The sequence below is a fragment of the Rhamphochromis longiceps genome, linkage group LG18, assembly GCF_057381845.1.
Source record: "Rhamphochromis longiceps isolate RC_006_pf linkage group LG18, R_longiceps_female_GT1.1, whole genome shotgun sequence".
NCBI classification, from domain to species: Eukaryota; Metazoa; Chordata; class Actinopteri; order Cichliformes; family Cichlidae; genus Rhamphochromis; species Rhamphochromis longiceps.
In genome coordinates, this window is record NC_140574.1 from 9,093,054 (window position 1) to 9,110,137 (window position 17,084).

Consider the following 17,084-nt stretch of genomic DNA (forward strand, 5'->3'; position numbering starts at 1 on the left):
TTTATACAGTTTCTCTCTGTATTATTTGAACTCTTATTTTTCCGCGTGTCCTTAAAATAATCAGCTATACTGGCAGATAAGCACGAGGAGAAGAAAGAGAAAGGCACACAGGGAATTCAAAGTCAAATATACAGTCATATTTTTCAGGTTAATGAAGTAAATATATGAAGAAATTCATTGTGTGATTCGAAAATTGGCCTTTTGCCACTCACCCTCAGAAATAAAATTAAGTTGAATAAATCACACATAAAGCAGTGCAGGCATACATATGCTGCTACTGTATTTGTTTATTTTTTATCTTTTCTTTTCCTTGGATTATTTTTTTTCTCCCTTATTTTTAAATCAATAAAGTGACATTTTGCCACTTACGACCTTCCTCAGCTTGCACTGAACCCTGATTCATAGAATTATAAATAAAAAGCTGAAACTGAGAGTTGTGACTGTGAACATCTCATCTTTATAATGTAATATTTCACCAACACATCATTAGTGCAAGTGTGTTTTTCCTTTTGTTCTTCTACAGTTTAATGCCTACCTTCACTATAAAAGAGCAGAGCCCCCCTTTAAGGAATTGTTTGGCATTTATGTAAATAGGGTTCTCACTTATTTGATGATTAGAGGATCTGTTCTAGAATACTAAAAATGAAGCCAGCAGCTGGTTATTGTAGCGTAGAAAAAAGACAATCACTTCAGACTTTGCTTTGCTCAAAGTAAAAGAAATAATGCCTCTAAAACCTCATATAAAAATTGTTTTATATTATGTTCTTGTCATTCTCAAAATCACTCTGAAGTCATTGTCTTAGTCATACCAGAGTAAAAATAGAACCTTATAACTCGGAAAAAGTGTTGGCTGTCTGGTAATTATATTGAACTTTTCTTGCAAGTAGCTGTAGTGACTGCCTGGTTGCCCAGAGGTTGAGCGTGCAGCATCGTCTGCCTCTAGGCAACAACTTTTAATCACAAGGTGATTGCACGGGTCGAGCAGCCTGTATCCAAGCAGCCGTGGTCTCACCCAGACTGACCGTCATCGCTCGCAGACAGATTGCCGAGGGTTTGCAAATAACTGCAAACTAATTTATAAATGCAGACACATTGCCAAGATGTTGCAGTCAATTTGAGTCTGCACCAATCAGCACAACTTCTCTTGTAGATCTAAGTGTTTGCCAACAGGCTTTATTCTGGTTATAGTCTTTTGTAAAGGCAGGGCTGCTGAGCAGTTCTGTATTTTGCAGTTAGATTGCTTTTCTGCAGCGTTGATGTTATTATTTGTGCAGGAATTTCAGAATTTCTTCTTCGAATATACATTTTTATGAATTACAGCAGACTGACAGACTCCATCTTGTTGCCATTTTATCACTTAATGCACCAAAGTGACTTTGAGGACGTCAACAGAGTGCAAGTTGTCGCTGACATGGTCACCCATTTTTGAAGCAACACTTTTCAAAATCAATGAGACTGCAAGTTCATTGTGCACAGTTGTAGTAATTTTAGTTGTTTCACGATCTGCAAACTCTGTTTTCCCTAGTGTGACTGTAGCATTGTTCATCTTTGGACAAAACTTGTAACAGGTTTGTCCAGTGGTGAAATTTCGTCTCTTTACAGGCTGCAGATTCAAATACATCAGTGAGACATTAGTTTGGGACCATTATTTACAAATTAACATGGTGCGTTGTTGTTGTAGTTGGTTGTGAATATAGCAAATGAAACCTTAATCCCTGCAGGAAAGAGTTTACTGAGGTCAGAGAACACGTGAGCATTACAGTTGGTTTCCCCATAGACTTTGACAACTTCACTTCACAGGAAACCTCGTCAAAGGTAAATCTATGGTATTGATGTTTTTGAAGGCATGCAAAAAAGCCTGTATCCAAAACCTTTTCCTTAGTAATAACAAACCATGTGAGGAATTCTCACCCTTATAAAAAGAAGATAAAAAGAAAAAACTGTATCAACTAGCTGTCCAGTCAAAACACTGTGGGACATAAATGGACATCAGGGGAAAATAATCTCACTTTACTTTGCATGAATCTGATCTTTTGACTTAGAAAATTGAGCAAGTTAATGATAGCATGCAGACATTCAAAAGCAGCAGGCTGACAGTGACAGCTATTATGATAATGATCGTCTTGACTTTTTTTTTTCTATAAAGGTGAAGAAAGTTGAGAAAATATTCTGTGCTTTATTGTTATACTTCATTCTGATGTGCTTCCTTTTTAATCCTTTTGGACCGGGCTCCCAGCTGAAGCCATGGCTTCGCTAGGGTCTTAGGATGTGTCATCGGTCAGTGTTATTTGCAAGAAATCCCCAGTGGACATTTTTCACTTCTGTAAAAACTACATGGGAGGATTTCGTTGGCATGTTGCTTGAAGCCGCTACACCGTTGGGAACATTTCTCTCTCAAGTTTCAACTGGAACTAATGCCTCCTTGCTTCAGTTTGCACCACCTTGGGCAAAGTTTAGTTCATCTGCCTCAGCTTGCTTCTTTCCATTGATTTTGCATACATTCATGCCGCTGCCTCTAAATTACTATTTTTGAAATCTTAAAGTAGGGTGAGAAGGACAAGTGAATTTAGAGGCAGCAAAAGGCAGTAGGAAGGATGGCAAAGTAGATAAAACAGACAGGGATGTGCGTTTATCAAGCGTTTCGTAGTTGGCGCACTGATCCAGGTTCAATTGACGCTCTCAGATCAGTGGGGACGGCTTGATCAAGGGAAGCCTGTGGTCACTGAACCCAGATCAGCTGTTGTTAGGATGGATAATTAGGGAGCTGGAAAGAATATTCAGAAACAGATGGTAGGATGGGTGAGACGTGTGGGAGAAAGACAGAGAGAGAAGAAAGAATGGAGGCTGTCTCTTTCGATGAGAGTGTGAGCTAAATGCATGAAATGTAAAACAAAATGGGAAAATGAGAGAGTGATGGAGAGGAAGATGGGGGATGGACAGGAGAAGTGGAAAGAGAAGAACAAGGCAGGGTTGGAGAAAGAATGGATTGATGACAAGAACAATTGTGACAGACGTAGGAGGGAGGGGTGAAATGCTGATTCGGTTTGAACCGAAGAGGAGGATAAGGACACGGAGAAGCCGGGTGGAAGACAGACGCAGACATATAAAAACTATATATGAAAAAAAATATTAGTCTGTAACTTACGTACTTTTTTTCAACAACACGGGTTTCTCTCCTGTTGTGCCAAAAAAGCAATTTTGAATATGAAAGAGTTCTCAGCATAGTGGAAACTTGGCTGGAAAGGCATAAAGAGGCAGATGAAAAAAAAAAAAATACATGGATTTGCACTCGGTATGTGTTGCGAGAGAAACCCCACTACCAGCCCACCCCACCTGAATGTTTGAAGTTGAAAGAGCATGAGGAAGATTGAGGGAGGAGGAAGAGGAGGAGGTGCAGGAGGAAGATGAGTAGGCGAAAATAGCTACTGTGACCAGATCAACAGTTAGACCTTTGGGGAGTATCAACTCTCGAGTTTGAGCGGCAGACAAGAACCAACGTCTGGCCAAAGAACTACAAACACACACACATAAGCACAAGATGAAAAGACACCATCAGCACGGATGTAAAAAATATGTGTACACTGATAAACACATCTTGTAGTTGGTATGTAAGAGCGCACAAAGGCTAAATCTATCCGTCCGATACCATTTAGAAACCACTTACACTTCCCAACCACTTGTTTAGGCTGGTAGCACAAGGGTTTCTTGATCCTGTATATAGCTATTCAGTAATAAATTGTGAGGAAGTTTTACACAGTAATGTGCATTTCCTTGTGAATACAGTCAAATACTACGAATGCTACAGACACATGTGAGGAAAAAGTAGAACAACATACTTTTACAGTATGCAGCCTCTCTTTTCTTTGACTAAAGAATCAAACAGACAGAAATTTTTAAATTCAAGTGAATAATCTAGAATTGATTGCTACTGATTGCATTTAGGCTTTAAACATTGTTGATTAGTCACTATTACTGCGAGCGATTTAGTGATAAATCCCATCAGGCCGCCGTTTCATTCAAGAGCATTACTATAACTGTATGGTGCAAGGAGCAGGGTAATTGGGACAGAGCTGATATCGTGTCACCGTTGTTCACAGTGACACCTTGGCAAGGACACAAATGATACTTTCCGGTAGTAAACTGTTTATGGAGTTTGCAGTAGAAAAACTAAAACAACAATATAGTTGCAACTAAAAAGCAGATAATATGATACTTGCTTGCTAGATTTTAATCACTGAAGTGCTTTTATTAGAGATGGCGGTAGTTCTACTGTAATAATACTTGGTGTGAGTCCTGCACTGTGATTAATGTGGAAATTTCTTACTCTTTAGTGCCAATGTGTGTGTGTTTCCATTGCACCTCTGGACAAAGTGTGGCTAAAGCATGAAATCCCTTTGTGAATGCATGTAATTTTCTGTAGCTGTTAGTAATTGATACAGAATTAAGATTTAATTATGCACTTTGGTTATTGATTTTTGTTCCTGTTTATCATATTGTGTTTCCTCCCTGAGATTTGTGAAGCTTTAGAATGAAAGGTGAAATACCTGATGGAGCGCAGAACAAAAAGTGACACAGTATGCAGTGTTAAACAAGTAAAGTGCATCTGCACAGGATCAGAATATACTGTGTATTAATCATAAATGTTACGTGCTGTCATGTTTTCAATATGAGATTTTAATACAAAAATGTTAAATGATTCTACCCAGGAATGGAAAAGAGGCTGGCAAGAACAGACTTCTACATGGTAGCATGTTCTCCTTCTGAAACACTTAATTATTTCAGCTTTATTACTGAGAATTCATGGTTATTGTCTGGTTAGCAGATGGCTCTCTGTGCTGTGAAACCTGTGAGCTGCAGCTGAAGCTGCTATGCTGAAGAACCCAGTCAGAGGCACAAAAAGCAACTGTAACAAATTCAAAAGGAGCCTTTGTTACAAATTGGAACAAAATACTGCGCAACAGTCTCTGAATTCAACCAGAATTAAAAGGGAAATCAACAGCTGTATATTTCGTCACTTCTAAAAATGCATCTTTAACTTTAGCTTCCGAATACTGGTGCATGCAGCAAAATGTTAAGCTTGAAGACTGCATGCTCCTGGGAGACATAGATAATAAAGGGAATACTTTATTCATTTGGTGGCAACTGAAGCCAAAGATGCACAAAAGAAATACCAGCTGGACTTGTTGATTATTTTATTTTACAGTAGACTATATAGAAAGATGGACATTGCTTCCAGGACCTATTGGTTTATGAAACCCTGTTTTGAAGCCTTAGCTTGACTGTCCCTCTTTTGCATTTTTAAAATCCTGACGCAACGTGTGAGTGAGAAACCGAGGACCCTAACATGGTAGTGGCTTGCCCATCACAAAGAAGCTTCTTCCTAAATCAAACACTGTTTTATCATCTGTTTTACTTCAAATTGAACAATACGTTTTTAAAATGAAGCTGGTGTTGTTTTCAATAAGGCTAATGATTGACTTCATAAACTGATAAGGGAAGCTTTTACTGTGGCCCTAAATCAAGTGATGGCCTTTTTTAAAATAGAATTAAGCATTTTTTGCAGGCAGTGGATTTGCCACCTTCTGACCATTTATCAGAATGTAGGTTTGAGGCGCTTCTAAATTAGCTTCATTTTTCAGACCGAGAGGCTACGTCCATCATTGATATGCAGTGTATTTTTTTTTTTTGCCCTTTTGGCCTCCTGACAGGCTGCTAATGCCAGGCTATGTTTCTGTCATATATCCATACCACTGAGAACGTTAACATCTTAATCTTTGCAAATAGTGCAGAGTTTTGGATATTCTGCTTTCTAAACATTCGGATTCAGCAGAGGAGACTAGAGCACTGCCTTCCTTTGGTTCAGAAAGTTTGAAAAAATGTCTGTGTGTGTTTAAAGTTGTGAAGTCTAATCTTAGATGTTCAGAGTTTCATGTCTGTCCAAGCTTTGGATGTGTTCCAAATGTCAGCCACCTAACAAGTTCTGTGAGAAAATGAGCAGGGGCCTGTTCTTCGTACCGCGCTAAGTGAGTTAGCTGGATGAGATTGTTGACGATTTCGCGTGATCCTGGATCGTTCGGTTCCCCGAAGCCCATCCGGGACTTGCTGTCATAGCAACAGAGCCGTAAGCGTAAACCTGCTGGGGAGCAGGTTTACTTTATGTAAACAGGATTAGATCGCGGCCACGCAGGTATGCCCGCGTCATTCATACGAAAGCAACAGCGATATTCCACCACTGTTTCACCATAAATAAATAACATCAATGTAACTAAAGACAATGCAGCACCTGATCCATTTATTGATTTCACACAGGTCATTTCCTAAAAAAGGGAAATGTACTATTAACATTCTATTACATGTATGTGATTATTACAGATTTAATTCATATTTCAGAGTAGCAATTGTAAATTACTTCGTGTAATCAAGATGAGAGACCACGGCTATAAAAGCCAAGGTGGATTTGGGAAGCCTGTCGCAGCCATGTCCTGTCCGTATACGCGAGCCACCCATTGCGGAAGGTGCAAGATTGATAAGGAGAGTCCTCAGAATCCAGCGTATATTGCGGGACAGACAGGATCCTTTAGCTCAGCGCGACAGTGTGCTCATAGAGAGATATCGATTTTCCCGTGAGGGTATTATTTACTTAACCAACTTGTTGACGAGGGGGTGCAGGACCACCACCTGTCTTTTGTTGCTCTGCCCTTTTCTTGGTTGCTGTTATAAACAAACAGAGTATTCCAGGGTCTCTTTCCAAGAGACTAAAAGCAATATAAGTGATAAATATTACCATTCTGTAGAACATTCTTATATTTCACTTTTACTTGTTCCCATGTTCTAGTGGGTCCTGTCGTGGCTCTAATGTGAAAGAGGATAAAATATAACATATTATAATATAATGTAATATAATATTGGATAATATAGTGTAATATAATAAATCTACCCTACCGCCTACTGGTGTTGGCCAGAGGGGCCGATGGCGCGATATGGCAGCCTGGCTTCTGTCAGTCTGCCCCAGGGCAGCTGTGGCTACAACTGTAGCTGCCTCCACCAGTGTGTGAATGTGAGAGTGACTGAATAGTGGCATTGTAAAGCGCTTTGGGTGCCTTGAAAAGCGCTATATCAATCCACTCCATTATTATTGTTATTATTAAATTACTTACGAGTTTAATTTGTCAGCAACTTCCTGCCAGCCCTCGCTCCTTGCTTTTGCAGCCTTTGCAGTGTTCCCTTGCGTTCTGATTAAACTCTGAAACTCCTGAAATCCCTCACTCAAGAGTTCTTGCTCTGCTGCCGAAAAATACCGAGCCGAGCGCGCTCCGTCGACATTTTCGCCGACCAATCAGAGGGTTGCCGATCAATGTTTCTACTATCGATGCGTAGCCCCTTTTACGACACCCAGTGATGTCACATTACTGCGTCCAGCTGTACTAATCGTCAACAGCAGGTGTGTTCGGGGAACCGGATTAGCGCGCTCACGGTTAGCGCGATGGTTTGGTCTTGGATGTTTCATTTGATCTTGGATGTAGTAAGCGACGTACGAAGCACAGGGCCCAGGCCTTCACTTCTGAGCTATATTCCTCTACCATAAAGCAGCCACACTCATATATAACGTTTGCGCCAATCCAGTTTATCTCAAAACTAAGAAATTCATTATATCGAAGGAACAACAACCAAACATCAGTGTGTGACCTATTGACAGACTATTTATGTTGCCCACATCAGCAAGGCACAGCACATGTACAATTTTCAGGTGCTTCTGGATCGATACGTCCCCGTAACTAGATATCATATCGTTTTCGAAAATCCATCACACCTGTACTGGCAAGAAATATACATCGTTTATAATGAAAGAAGAAATAACCCCCCAAAAGAGAGAGAGAGAGAGAGAGTAAGAGCCTGGAATGATTAGAAATGGGTGAGATGTAAGAGAGAAAGACGAAGAACAAGATGTGGGGGTGGGGGGGATGAGTAGAGATGAGGGGGAAGAGAATTAAGGAGACTGATAGTTGAGCACAAGGTCCAGGGGGCATGGATAAGTGTTTGTGTGTGTCTGTGTGTGCGAGAGTGAGTGACCGTATGCCTCACACACACCTACACACACACACCCACACAGAGAGGGTAGCTCACGAAGACAAATGTAGTGACCTTGCTTAGTGATAAGGCATGAAGATAAAGTAGTGTTGGATGAAATAACGGAAAAAAAATGCCAAGAGAAACAAAGGTGTGTGTGTGTCTGTGTGTGCGCATGTGTGCATGTTTGTGGGAGTGTGCAAGACAAAGATGGGAGAATAGACAGATGGAGTGATGAAGAGAAAGGGTGACAATAGTGAGACAGAAAGAATGACAAAAGGGTGATGAGACAAGCAGCCACAGATGTGGTTCAATACCGAGAACGCCAGATAAACAATAAGAAAAGAAAACAGAGGCAAGACAATATGAAACTTGACACACATGTTTGGACTGACCTACCTAATGCTCTCTCTTCAAGATTTCCAAGATCAAATAGCTTCTTACCCCCTGGAACTCTTGTTTTTGCTGACCACTTGTAGTTTCTGCAGGGTTTCACCTAATACACTGAAATCACTGATAAGTGTGATTTGTTAGAGGTGCAAGATCAACAGGAAGAGGTGAACAGTGTTGCCAAGTTAGCTGTTTTCTTCCTAGATTGTGACTTTCAATACCTTTGCTCTTTTGTGAACAAGTTATAGTGACAAAAGTATTCTACTTGGGCTGGTATTTGAGGAGAGGAGAACTATATTTTTTAAAATAAGGTGGTCAACCAAAGAGCCAGACAGATGTGTAAATAAGCTGTACGTGTACCTACCTCCTGTCCACAAGTTTTTCATTTTGAACTTTAGCTTGACCATTTAAATTCAATTATTCTTTCTCAAAGAACACATTTTAGCAGAGTGGGTAAACTGTTTTTGGATTCTTCCATGACTCTTCCACGACAGCTCAAATATATATATTTTTTTAAGTTACAGGTGAATAATCTGAAGCAATTAAAACACTTTATAAAATTATAATAACTTAAGCTAAAGCTAGCTAACTTGAATTTTTGACCTGAATCAGCCACGAAAAGTTCTTCTGCAGGCAGTCGTGTGACCTGCCAGGAGGTCCCTCCAAAGCAAGCCTTGACTCTTAGCAAACATCTTGGTCAGAGAGCAGTGTGATTATATGGTCAGTTATTTTGACTACGCTTTATAAATGAGTGGGGTGGGTGCAGTAACATGAATTTTAATGGTCTCTAGAATATTAAAAACTCGCACATAATTAGCAGTAATAGTAAACACTGCTTAAAAAGTTTGTCTCAAAATGAGATTTAAAGATTCATTTTGGGTAGAGAAAATCAAGAGAAAATACTAATTAGGCACACTTACATCTTTACTATGATAACAAGTAGATATCTCTCTCGACACCCATTTGAGGCTGTTGAACCTCTGCTGTCCAATTTTGTATTTTATTGAATATCTTTTCATGTGAAAGCACACATCCACTACTCTTTCTATTGCTGGATCTTGGACTCAGCCAGGGTAGCCCATTGTCACTGATTCTATTCATGATTTTTTCATGACCAGAATTTATAGATGCAGCTGTGGAGGGTGTTAGCTGCCTTGGTCTCAGAATGTCATCTCTGCTTTTGCAGATGATGTGGTTCTGTTCAATTCCATTTTATTCATGTAGCACCAAATCACAACAACTGTTGCCTCAAGGTGCTTGTTACCCTCATCAAATGACCTCATACAGGGCAGTTTCCGGCCGAGCGTGAAGTAGCACCTGCGGAACAGGCTGAGACGATACACCATGCTCAGGTGGACTGGCAGACACTGGCAAGGCCACTATTCCTTTCTCCACCAATCCAGACACAAGAGCAGCTTTCAGCTCAGCCTTACGCAGAGCTGTGGAGACACAAATGCCATAAAATGCTGCCACCTCATGCAAATCCCTCTTCTTACAGGCGTCCAGCTGGACGCCTGTAAAAAGGTAGGTAGCCATTCAAAACCACAACAAAAAACTACCTGAGGCTAACAATAACAACAAAGAAGAACCATCTCCAACACGCAAATCAAAAACAGGTGGGAAATATGTGTGGCCACAGGTTAACCAATAAATAAAAATACCACCGACCCTCTCCCCAGACCTACCTACTAAAATCTTAGCCTAGTTAGCTTCTGGAGTGTACCAGGCTCGAGGCAACTTTAAAGGCTAAGCATCAAGTGCACAAAGCATCGACAAGCCTACCCCCGACAGGGAACTAAACATCACCCGCGATTACTCCAAAAATAAAAAAGGCAAAATAAAAAATGAGTGCCTGAAGGAGGAGCTGACGCTCAGCTAGACACTGTGCTAACCGGAGAGAGAGCGCAGCAGATACAATACAACCAAATAAGCCACTGGCAAACAACTCACTAATACTCAATTGCTCTTCCTTCCATTCATATCCCGGACGAGCCCCCACATTGTTACGTCCCCACAATGAAGGTCCAGGGGTGTGTGTGGGGACTGGTAACAAATTGGTACAGAATGAAAGGAAAACAGACAGAGGTGTTTAGTAAATAAAATAGTTTTTATTATAGATAAACTTAACATAAAGAGCCGGCAATGCCGTTTTACCAATAACACTAGAAAAAGAAAAAGGTCGCAACAACAAAGAACATAACAGCCACACTACTCACGTGAAGCAGCTACACTGCTTCCAAAACTCCACACTATAGGATCACCTTCGACACACAATGTGGGAACACCAGAGAAAAACCACCCTCTCACATCCAGTTCATCCCCAGTTTCTATGACCTCAGAGAGGTGTTTGCTAACTGGGCCCAGGTGGTAAATGAGGCCAATGAGCAGACGCTGTGTCCTGGGAAGAGAGAAGAGCAAGAGAGAGACAGAGGGGTGGAGCAAGAGAGGAAGAGGCGGAGAGAAAACACCACACCCACAGAAGGGCGGTTTCAGGAGGCCCAGCTAGGGCCGTAACAACCTCCTAGTCTGGTTCTCAGCTCCGACTTTGCGTTGGAATTGAGTTGCTGCCCAAGTGGAGTAGTATCTCTCATTCACAAGAGAGCGAAGGAGGGCGTGTGGTACTGGTAGACATAATGGTGCTGGATTGGTCTTTTGCGATGACGAAACAGCTGAGCGTGAAAGCTGAGCTGATTTACATTTCCATCTTCATCTAAGGCAACTAGTTGTGGTTAGTGACCAAAATCTCAGTCATTCATTCCCAAACCACTTCAACCACCAGTTGACTTCAAAGTGGGACGTTTTGGGCATGGCTAGCCTGGAGTAGGCTCTGGGGTAGACCCAGGACAAATGGATAGAATAGCTTAGATAGCTCAGTGTCTCACCAGAAGAGCTGAAGGAGGTGACTGGGAAGAGGGTAGACTGAGGCCCTCACAGCTAGAACTCGTAGAAGCAGTATATGATGGTTGGAAGAATGGATGGATCCTTCTAAGGATTGAGATCCTTATCTCGCTCTCCTCCTCTCTTATAATTATTCTGTCTGCACTGACTTTCCATTTTATTGTAGTTAAGCTAACATAGCTGTCCTAGTTTGAAACTGGGAGAAAACACAAAGAAGAACTTGCTAAAAAAACAAAAACTTTGAATGTGAAAACAAATCTGACTATTCACTGTACTTAAGCATGATGGCTTTTTCCAGGTGTCTGCTTTATCACAGCCTGCTTGTTTTGCGTTTAGCCATTATTTGCAGAGAGCCAGCTCTGCACAGAGAACAAAGCTGAAAAGTTTTTCTTGAGACAGAGAGATAGACAGATATACATCTAGATAGACAGACAGATAGGAAGGCAGGGAGACCGGCAGCAATCACAGAGCACAAACACTGCAGAGGTCAATGCTATCACGGAAACGAGCGGTTATTTCGTAGCATTTCATCATCATCATCTATCTCGGTCGCTTGCGCTCTCTCCCTCTTTCATGGCTGGATTTCTCATTGATGACAAAGCCATTTATGTCTCTCTTATTCCCCCTTCTCGCCTCCCTCCTCTTTATCCCCCCCATTCCCTTTCCTCTCCCTTCTGTTCCTCCTGGTCTCTCTCTAACTCTCCTCGCTATTTATGCTTCCTCTGTTTTATTTTTCAGCTTTTTTTTCCCTCTTGCACTTTTCCTCGTCTCTCATTCTCAATTTGCGTCTCCTTTCCATTCTCTCTTTGCTCTTTGTCTTCCTTTGCCTCGTTTGCACTTGCATCTCTATTTTTTACTCCTCTCGCACCTCATCTTCGTCACTCGTCCTTCTCCTCTCCGCCTTACATCATTTTTTCTTTCTCTAAACACCTCTCCCCCTCCCTCCTCCTTCTTCTCATTTTACCTTTCTCTTTCCCATGATTTAAATTCTGCGGATCATCTTTCTTACTTTCCTCTTTGCTTCTCACTCTGCCCTTCCCCTCCTTGCTCATCCTCCTTAGCGCACTTTCTTTCTCTCTTCCCACCTCCTGTTTTCCTCACTTCAGCTCCACCACCCCTTTCATTATTGTTTCTTTTCGTACTTTTTTCGAACTTGTGCATTTGCTGTTCCCCCTCATATATTCCTTACAAACATTTATCAGCCTTTTCTTTCCTTCATCTTCACCATTACCTTCTTAACTATTCATTTCTCTTCTCTCCCTATGTACCTTCCTTTCTAACTCATTCCCCTCCTTCTAACTCCCATTTTCTTGTTCTTTCAGTCTTTCTCCCTACTGTCTCACCTCTTGTACACCCTCCTCTCTATCACCATCCTCCCTGCTTCACTTTATTTTTTTTAACTGTCTGTGACGGTATTCTTTCTTCCCATACCTCTGTCACCTCCCTCCTTTTTTCATAATTTCTTTTATCGCATCCTTTTTCCTTTCCATTCTTGCCTCTTTCCTTTTCTCTGCTGTGTTTGATCATGCTCCACTCTCTTCTGTCTTCTTTCTTTTTTAAAAAAAATTTCTTTCTCTTTTATTTCATTAAAAAAAGAAACCCATATATAGCAGTCATTGGAAAAAAAAACACTATTTCGCTCTCTAACTAAAGTTTAAAGGCAAAAATAACTGATAAATCAAACAAACACAGCTAATACAAGCTAAATCTCCTCAAACACTTCATAAAGTACATTTCTAATAATTGATATTCTCTTCCTCAGCGCTGAGAGACAACCGCATCCAGCTGTATCGCTCGACATCCACCGAGCTTTCCATCACCATCTCGGAGGTGCAGCTGTCTGACGAGGGAGAGTACACCTGCTCCATCTTCACCATGCCAGTCCGCACCGCCCGCGCCACCGTCACAGTGCTAGGTGGGTCACAAAAATATGTATAAAGCACACACTGTCAGTCACTCTTCATATTGTGGGAGAAATCTGTCATTTTGTATAGAAACTGCTTTACCTTTGATACTGTCAAACATATTTTTATATGAACTTATCCAGAAAGAAACCTGTGGATTTTTCATGTCTTAACTTGGTAAAGAGATAAAAGGACAAAAGTATAAAAGAAAGACGCTTTGCTAATTTTTTGATTTCAATAAAACCTTATTTGCTATAAGTCTAACCTTCCTGTCTCCTGTATGTCCTTGAAGGATCCCTAGGTTTTCATATTTTTCATATTTCTCTGTCTCTTGTAGGCTTTTCTAAAATATCTCTTTGTTCACACTCAGGGCTAATGGTCCACAATGGCATTCTTGTCTCCATTGTTCACCCTCAGCTTGCCTCTTTTGAGGCTGATTGACATTTGTACAAATCAGCTTGACTGCAGTCTGTCTTAATTTGTGACAAATTAAAATGGATTATTCAAAGCTTCTGACATATGCTATTATCACCCCACTCAGTTTTCAAGTTGTTTATTCCCACTTTCATGGGAAATACTACTACAATTATTCCAAGCTGCATTCAGAGTGCACATTCAGAAAGTAAACGCAGGTGTTTTAAATTGCAGAAAAGTCCAACTTGACTTGTCGAGCTGTAAACAACTGGCTTCAATTCATCTTGATACATCGCCGTGGTATTTTGCTAGTGCGACCTACTCGCAGAGTTTACCCCCATGCTAAATGAAATTTTCCTTTGTTAATGTCAAACTTGCTTGCACTGGTACGCTAGCATTTTAATGCTGAATCTTCACAAAGTTTGGTGAATGATTGAATCAAATAGAATGTGTTTAATTTGTGCAGTAAAAGACAGAGAGATCCCCACCTTTAGTTCAGAGTATAGATGAAGTTGGAAAAGCACCTAAAACAACCATTTCCCATTAAGCTACCCAACTTCAAATCAAAAGGTCTACTCTGCCAATCTTCTGTGCCACTAAATAAAACAAGAAAACATGTTTAAATATTTAACAGAACATCTGAATGCTAGTACTCAATAGTCTTCCATGTAATGGTTTCATACTGTTGCTTAAATCTGTGCATAAGGTTGTGGAGATATTATTGAGAGATATTATTGCCAATAAATCAAAGAATTAAAAACATCCAGATTTTCCAAAATTGAAATAAAGTTTAGGTCACCAAAAAGTGAAAAGTTATGCAAGTTTAACAGAACAGTTTGCACAATGATAAATGTGTTATCTTCCAGTTCCTACAGGTGTCCCAGTGTTTGCTGCTTTGTTTTTGCTTCTGTCCACTTCATCTCAAACCAGCTCAATGACTTTTAAGTCTGGTCTTCCATCATTTAAAGACTACCATCTAGTTCTTTTCTCCTAATGTTTTGGGTCATTACCTTGTTGTAGAATGAGCCCCGGATAAACCAATGTGTCTTCCGCTGCCTTTTTCCCACCATTTGGACAGCAGTATACAGTACTAAAAATACACCAGTGGGTGTCATAACAGTTTCTTTCAACATTGCCCTCATATGGACACAGGTTTAGGTAAGTAAGCTGGGGCATCTATAAGAACTGTTAATTTAGTTCCACAGCTACAAAGCATTAGATGAATAGGTTTGTAATCAGTGAAAGAAGTGTGTTTAATCGGAAATTGAGCTTTTAAAACTTCTTTACCTTACTTTTCTACATTTTGGTATTTTTACATTGGAATTAAACTGCACATATTAGCCCCCCCCCCAAAAAAAAAAGTCAAAATAAAAATAAAATTGAATACATTGGTGCAATCTGAAGGGTAATGCAAGTGTAATGAATGCCTGCAGCCTTGAATAAATTGCCATCATCCCGTCAGTGGAGAGTAGGCTGTTTTATTGATTGGATATTGGCGTAATTGGCTTTGGACGCTCTTTCAGGTATTGACTTTTATTAGCTGAGTTTTTACTGGCTCTCTGTGTCAGCTTATTCTGTCTATATTTAATGATTTTACTTTGCATGCTTGGCAATAGTGGAATGCACCAACGCATAAACAAAAGATAATTATTTTATACATGGAAAAAGCAACTGGCGGGATATTTCTGGGAGGCAATGATGGACAAATTCACAGCCAACACTTAAGGGCATCTAGTGCCACTTCTAAATTGGTGTGTAATGAATTTAAGTCATTATTTGTGCTGAAAACTCTCACATTAGTATGTATTCAATAAAGTGGACTTCCATTATTTCATTTTGCATTTCCTTCTAACATGGAGATAGAATTAATATTTACTGTAAGTTAATTTGTGATATTGATGAGATGCAATTTCCTCTCGCTTTTGATTCAGCACTTTATAATTTGCCAGCAAATTCCTGGCTGAAAAACCAAGCTGCAGAGGGTTTCGGCCTAATTCTCTTGGAGAATGCACTTAGTGGAAACAAGAGATTTACATTTAGGGTGGGGCATGATTGCTCTGTGATTGTTCTGTGGCTCAGCGGGCAAAGGCTTTTCCCCCATATTTGAAATTAGTCAATCAACAACACCAAAATGATGGATTCAATCACTATTGTTGAAACGTATCCCAAATGTTTTGTCAGTGCTACAATATTGAAAATAATAAAACCTAGTTCCCCTGGACAACATAAGCAGTGTGCTCAATAATGATTTTTTTTAATTCATATTGGGGGGGGGGGGGGGGGAGGTATACTTTGAAGCAAGCATGAGGGCGGGTCCACTTGAGCTCTTAAGAGCCAAATTAACACGAGAATCATTTCTCAGTATTTACTTAAGTTTTGCAGTAATTGTGTTTCAAGCATCTTTTATTCTCTGTAATTGACGGCTGTGACACTGTATTCTGCGTTCAATAAATATTTCATGGCTCCTGAGAGGGAGCAAACCCATTAAAAATGTATGGTAAAATGTCTAAAAAAACGCATGGACCCCCTATGGGAAAATCAAGCAAAGATATCGAGTTTTGGCAGAGCAGCATTTGTGTGTGCATGTTTCATCCTTGTTTTGACTTGTTCTGACCATCGTGCACAATCACACATCAGCACATAACTGGTGAGCGTGGCCAGTTTGCATGTGTCTGTGAGAAGGAAACGTGTGGCATGCCTCCGCTCTTGAGCTAACCATAGAATAATTTATAATGGCTTTATTCTCTTTTATTCTACTTGTAGAGGAAAGGGTCTCAACAGGACTTCTCCAGCCAATTCTATATATCCAGTATTATTCCCTTATTAATATTCAATGCTACTTTACTGCCAGAGAGCTTCTGCACACAGTGCACTACATCAAATACCGCTACATTAAAAATTGACCACATTTTTTTTTAATGTATACCATGGCTAGTTCACAGCACTTTTTTTTGACACTTCTGTTCGTCTTTTTGCAGTGGTTTGGACAAAATACTATAAATACATTCTGTTAATCTGTTTTCTGTCATTTGCTGTTTCCTGAATTTTATAAATATTTTGGAACAAAAAGTAATAAAATATAAATTTTCTTTCTTTCCTTTATGGCCTGGTCCTAAATCCATCTAAACTGTTGGCTTAACCATCTCCGCTTTCTCTCCTGCTATATAAGCAACTCTGTCTTTCCTGCCTTAATGCATAAGAAGGCAGTTTGCAGTCAAACCGAATGTTTATTATTTGCAAAAGCAGAATGACAGTAAGCGCCGCCAACATTTAGAGAAATGTGCCGCTCGCAAAAGCTGCAGATGGTGTATTGCAAGTTTAGAAATTTTTCTCCTCTTACCTTCAGCCATGGTGGTGAAGAAAAGTGGATACTGAAATATTTGGCAGAATGGATGTTTAGTCTTTTTTCTG

General features: G+C 40.2%; 1 protein-coding gene across 3 annotated transcripts in view; it reads left to right on the forward strand.

The window, feature by feature from the left end:
- cadm3 (cell adhesion molecule 3) overlaps positions 1–17,084 on the forward strand; it is a 123,660-nt gene that overhangs the window by 65,709 nt on the left and 40,867 nt on the right. For all 3 annotated transcript variants that reach the window (XM_085390433.1, XM_085390434.1, XM_085390435.1), the window contains one exon: positions 13,118–13,270. In XM_085390433.1, coding sequence (XP_085246559.1) covers positions 13,118–13,270 — 153 coding nt within the window. The remainder of the gene's footprint in view (positions 1–13,117; positions 13,271–17,084) is intronic.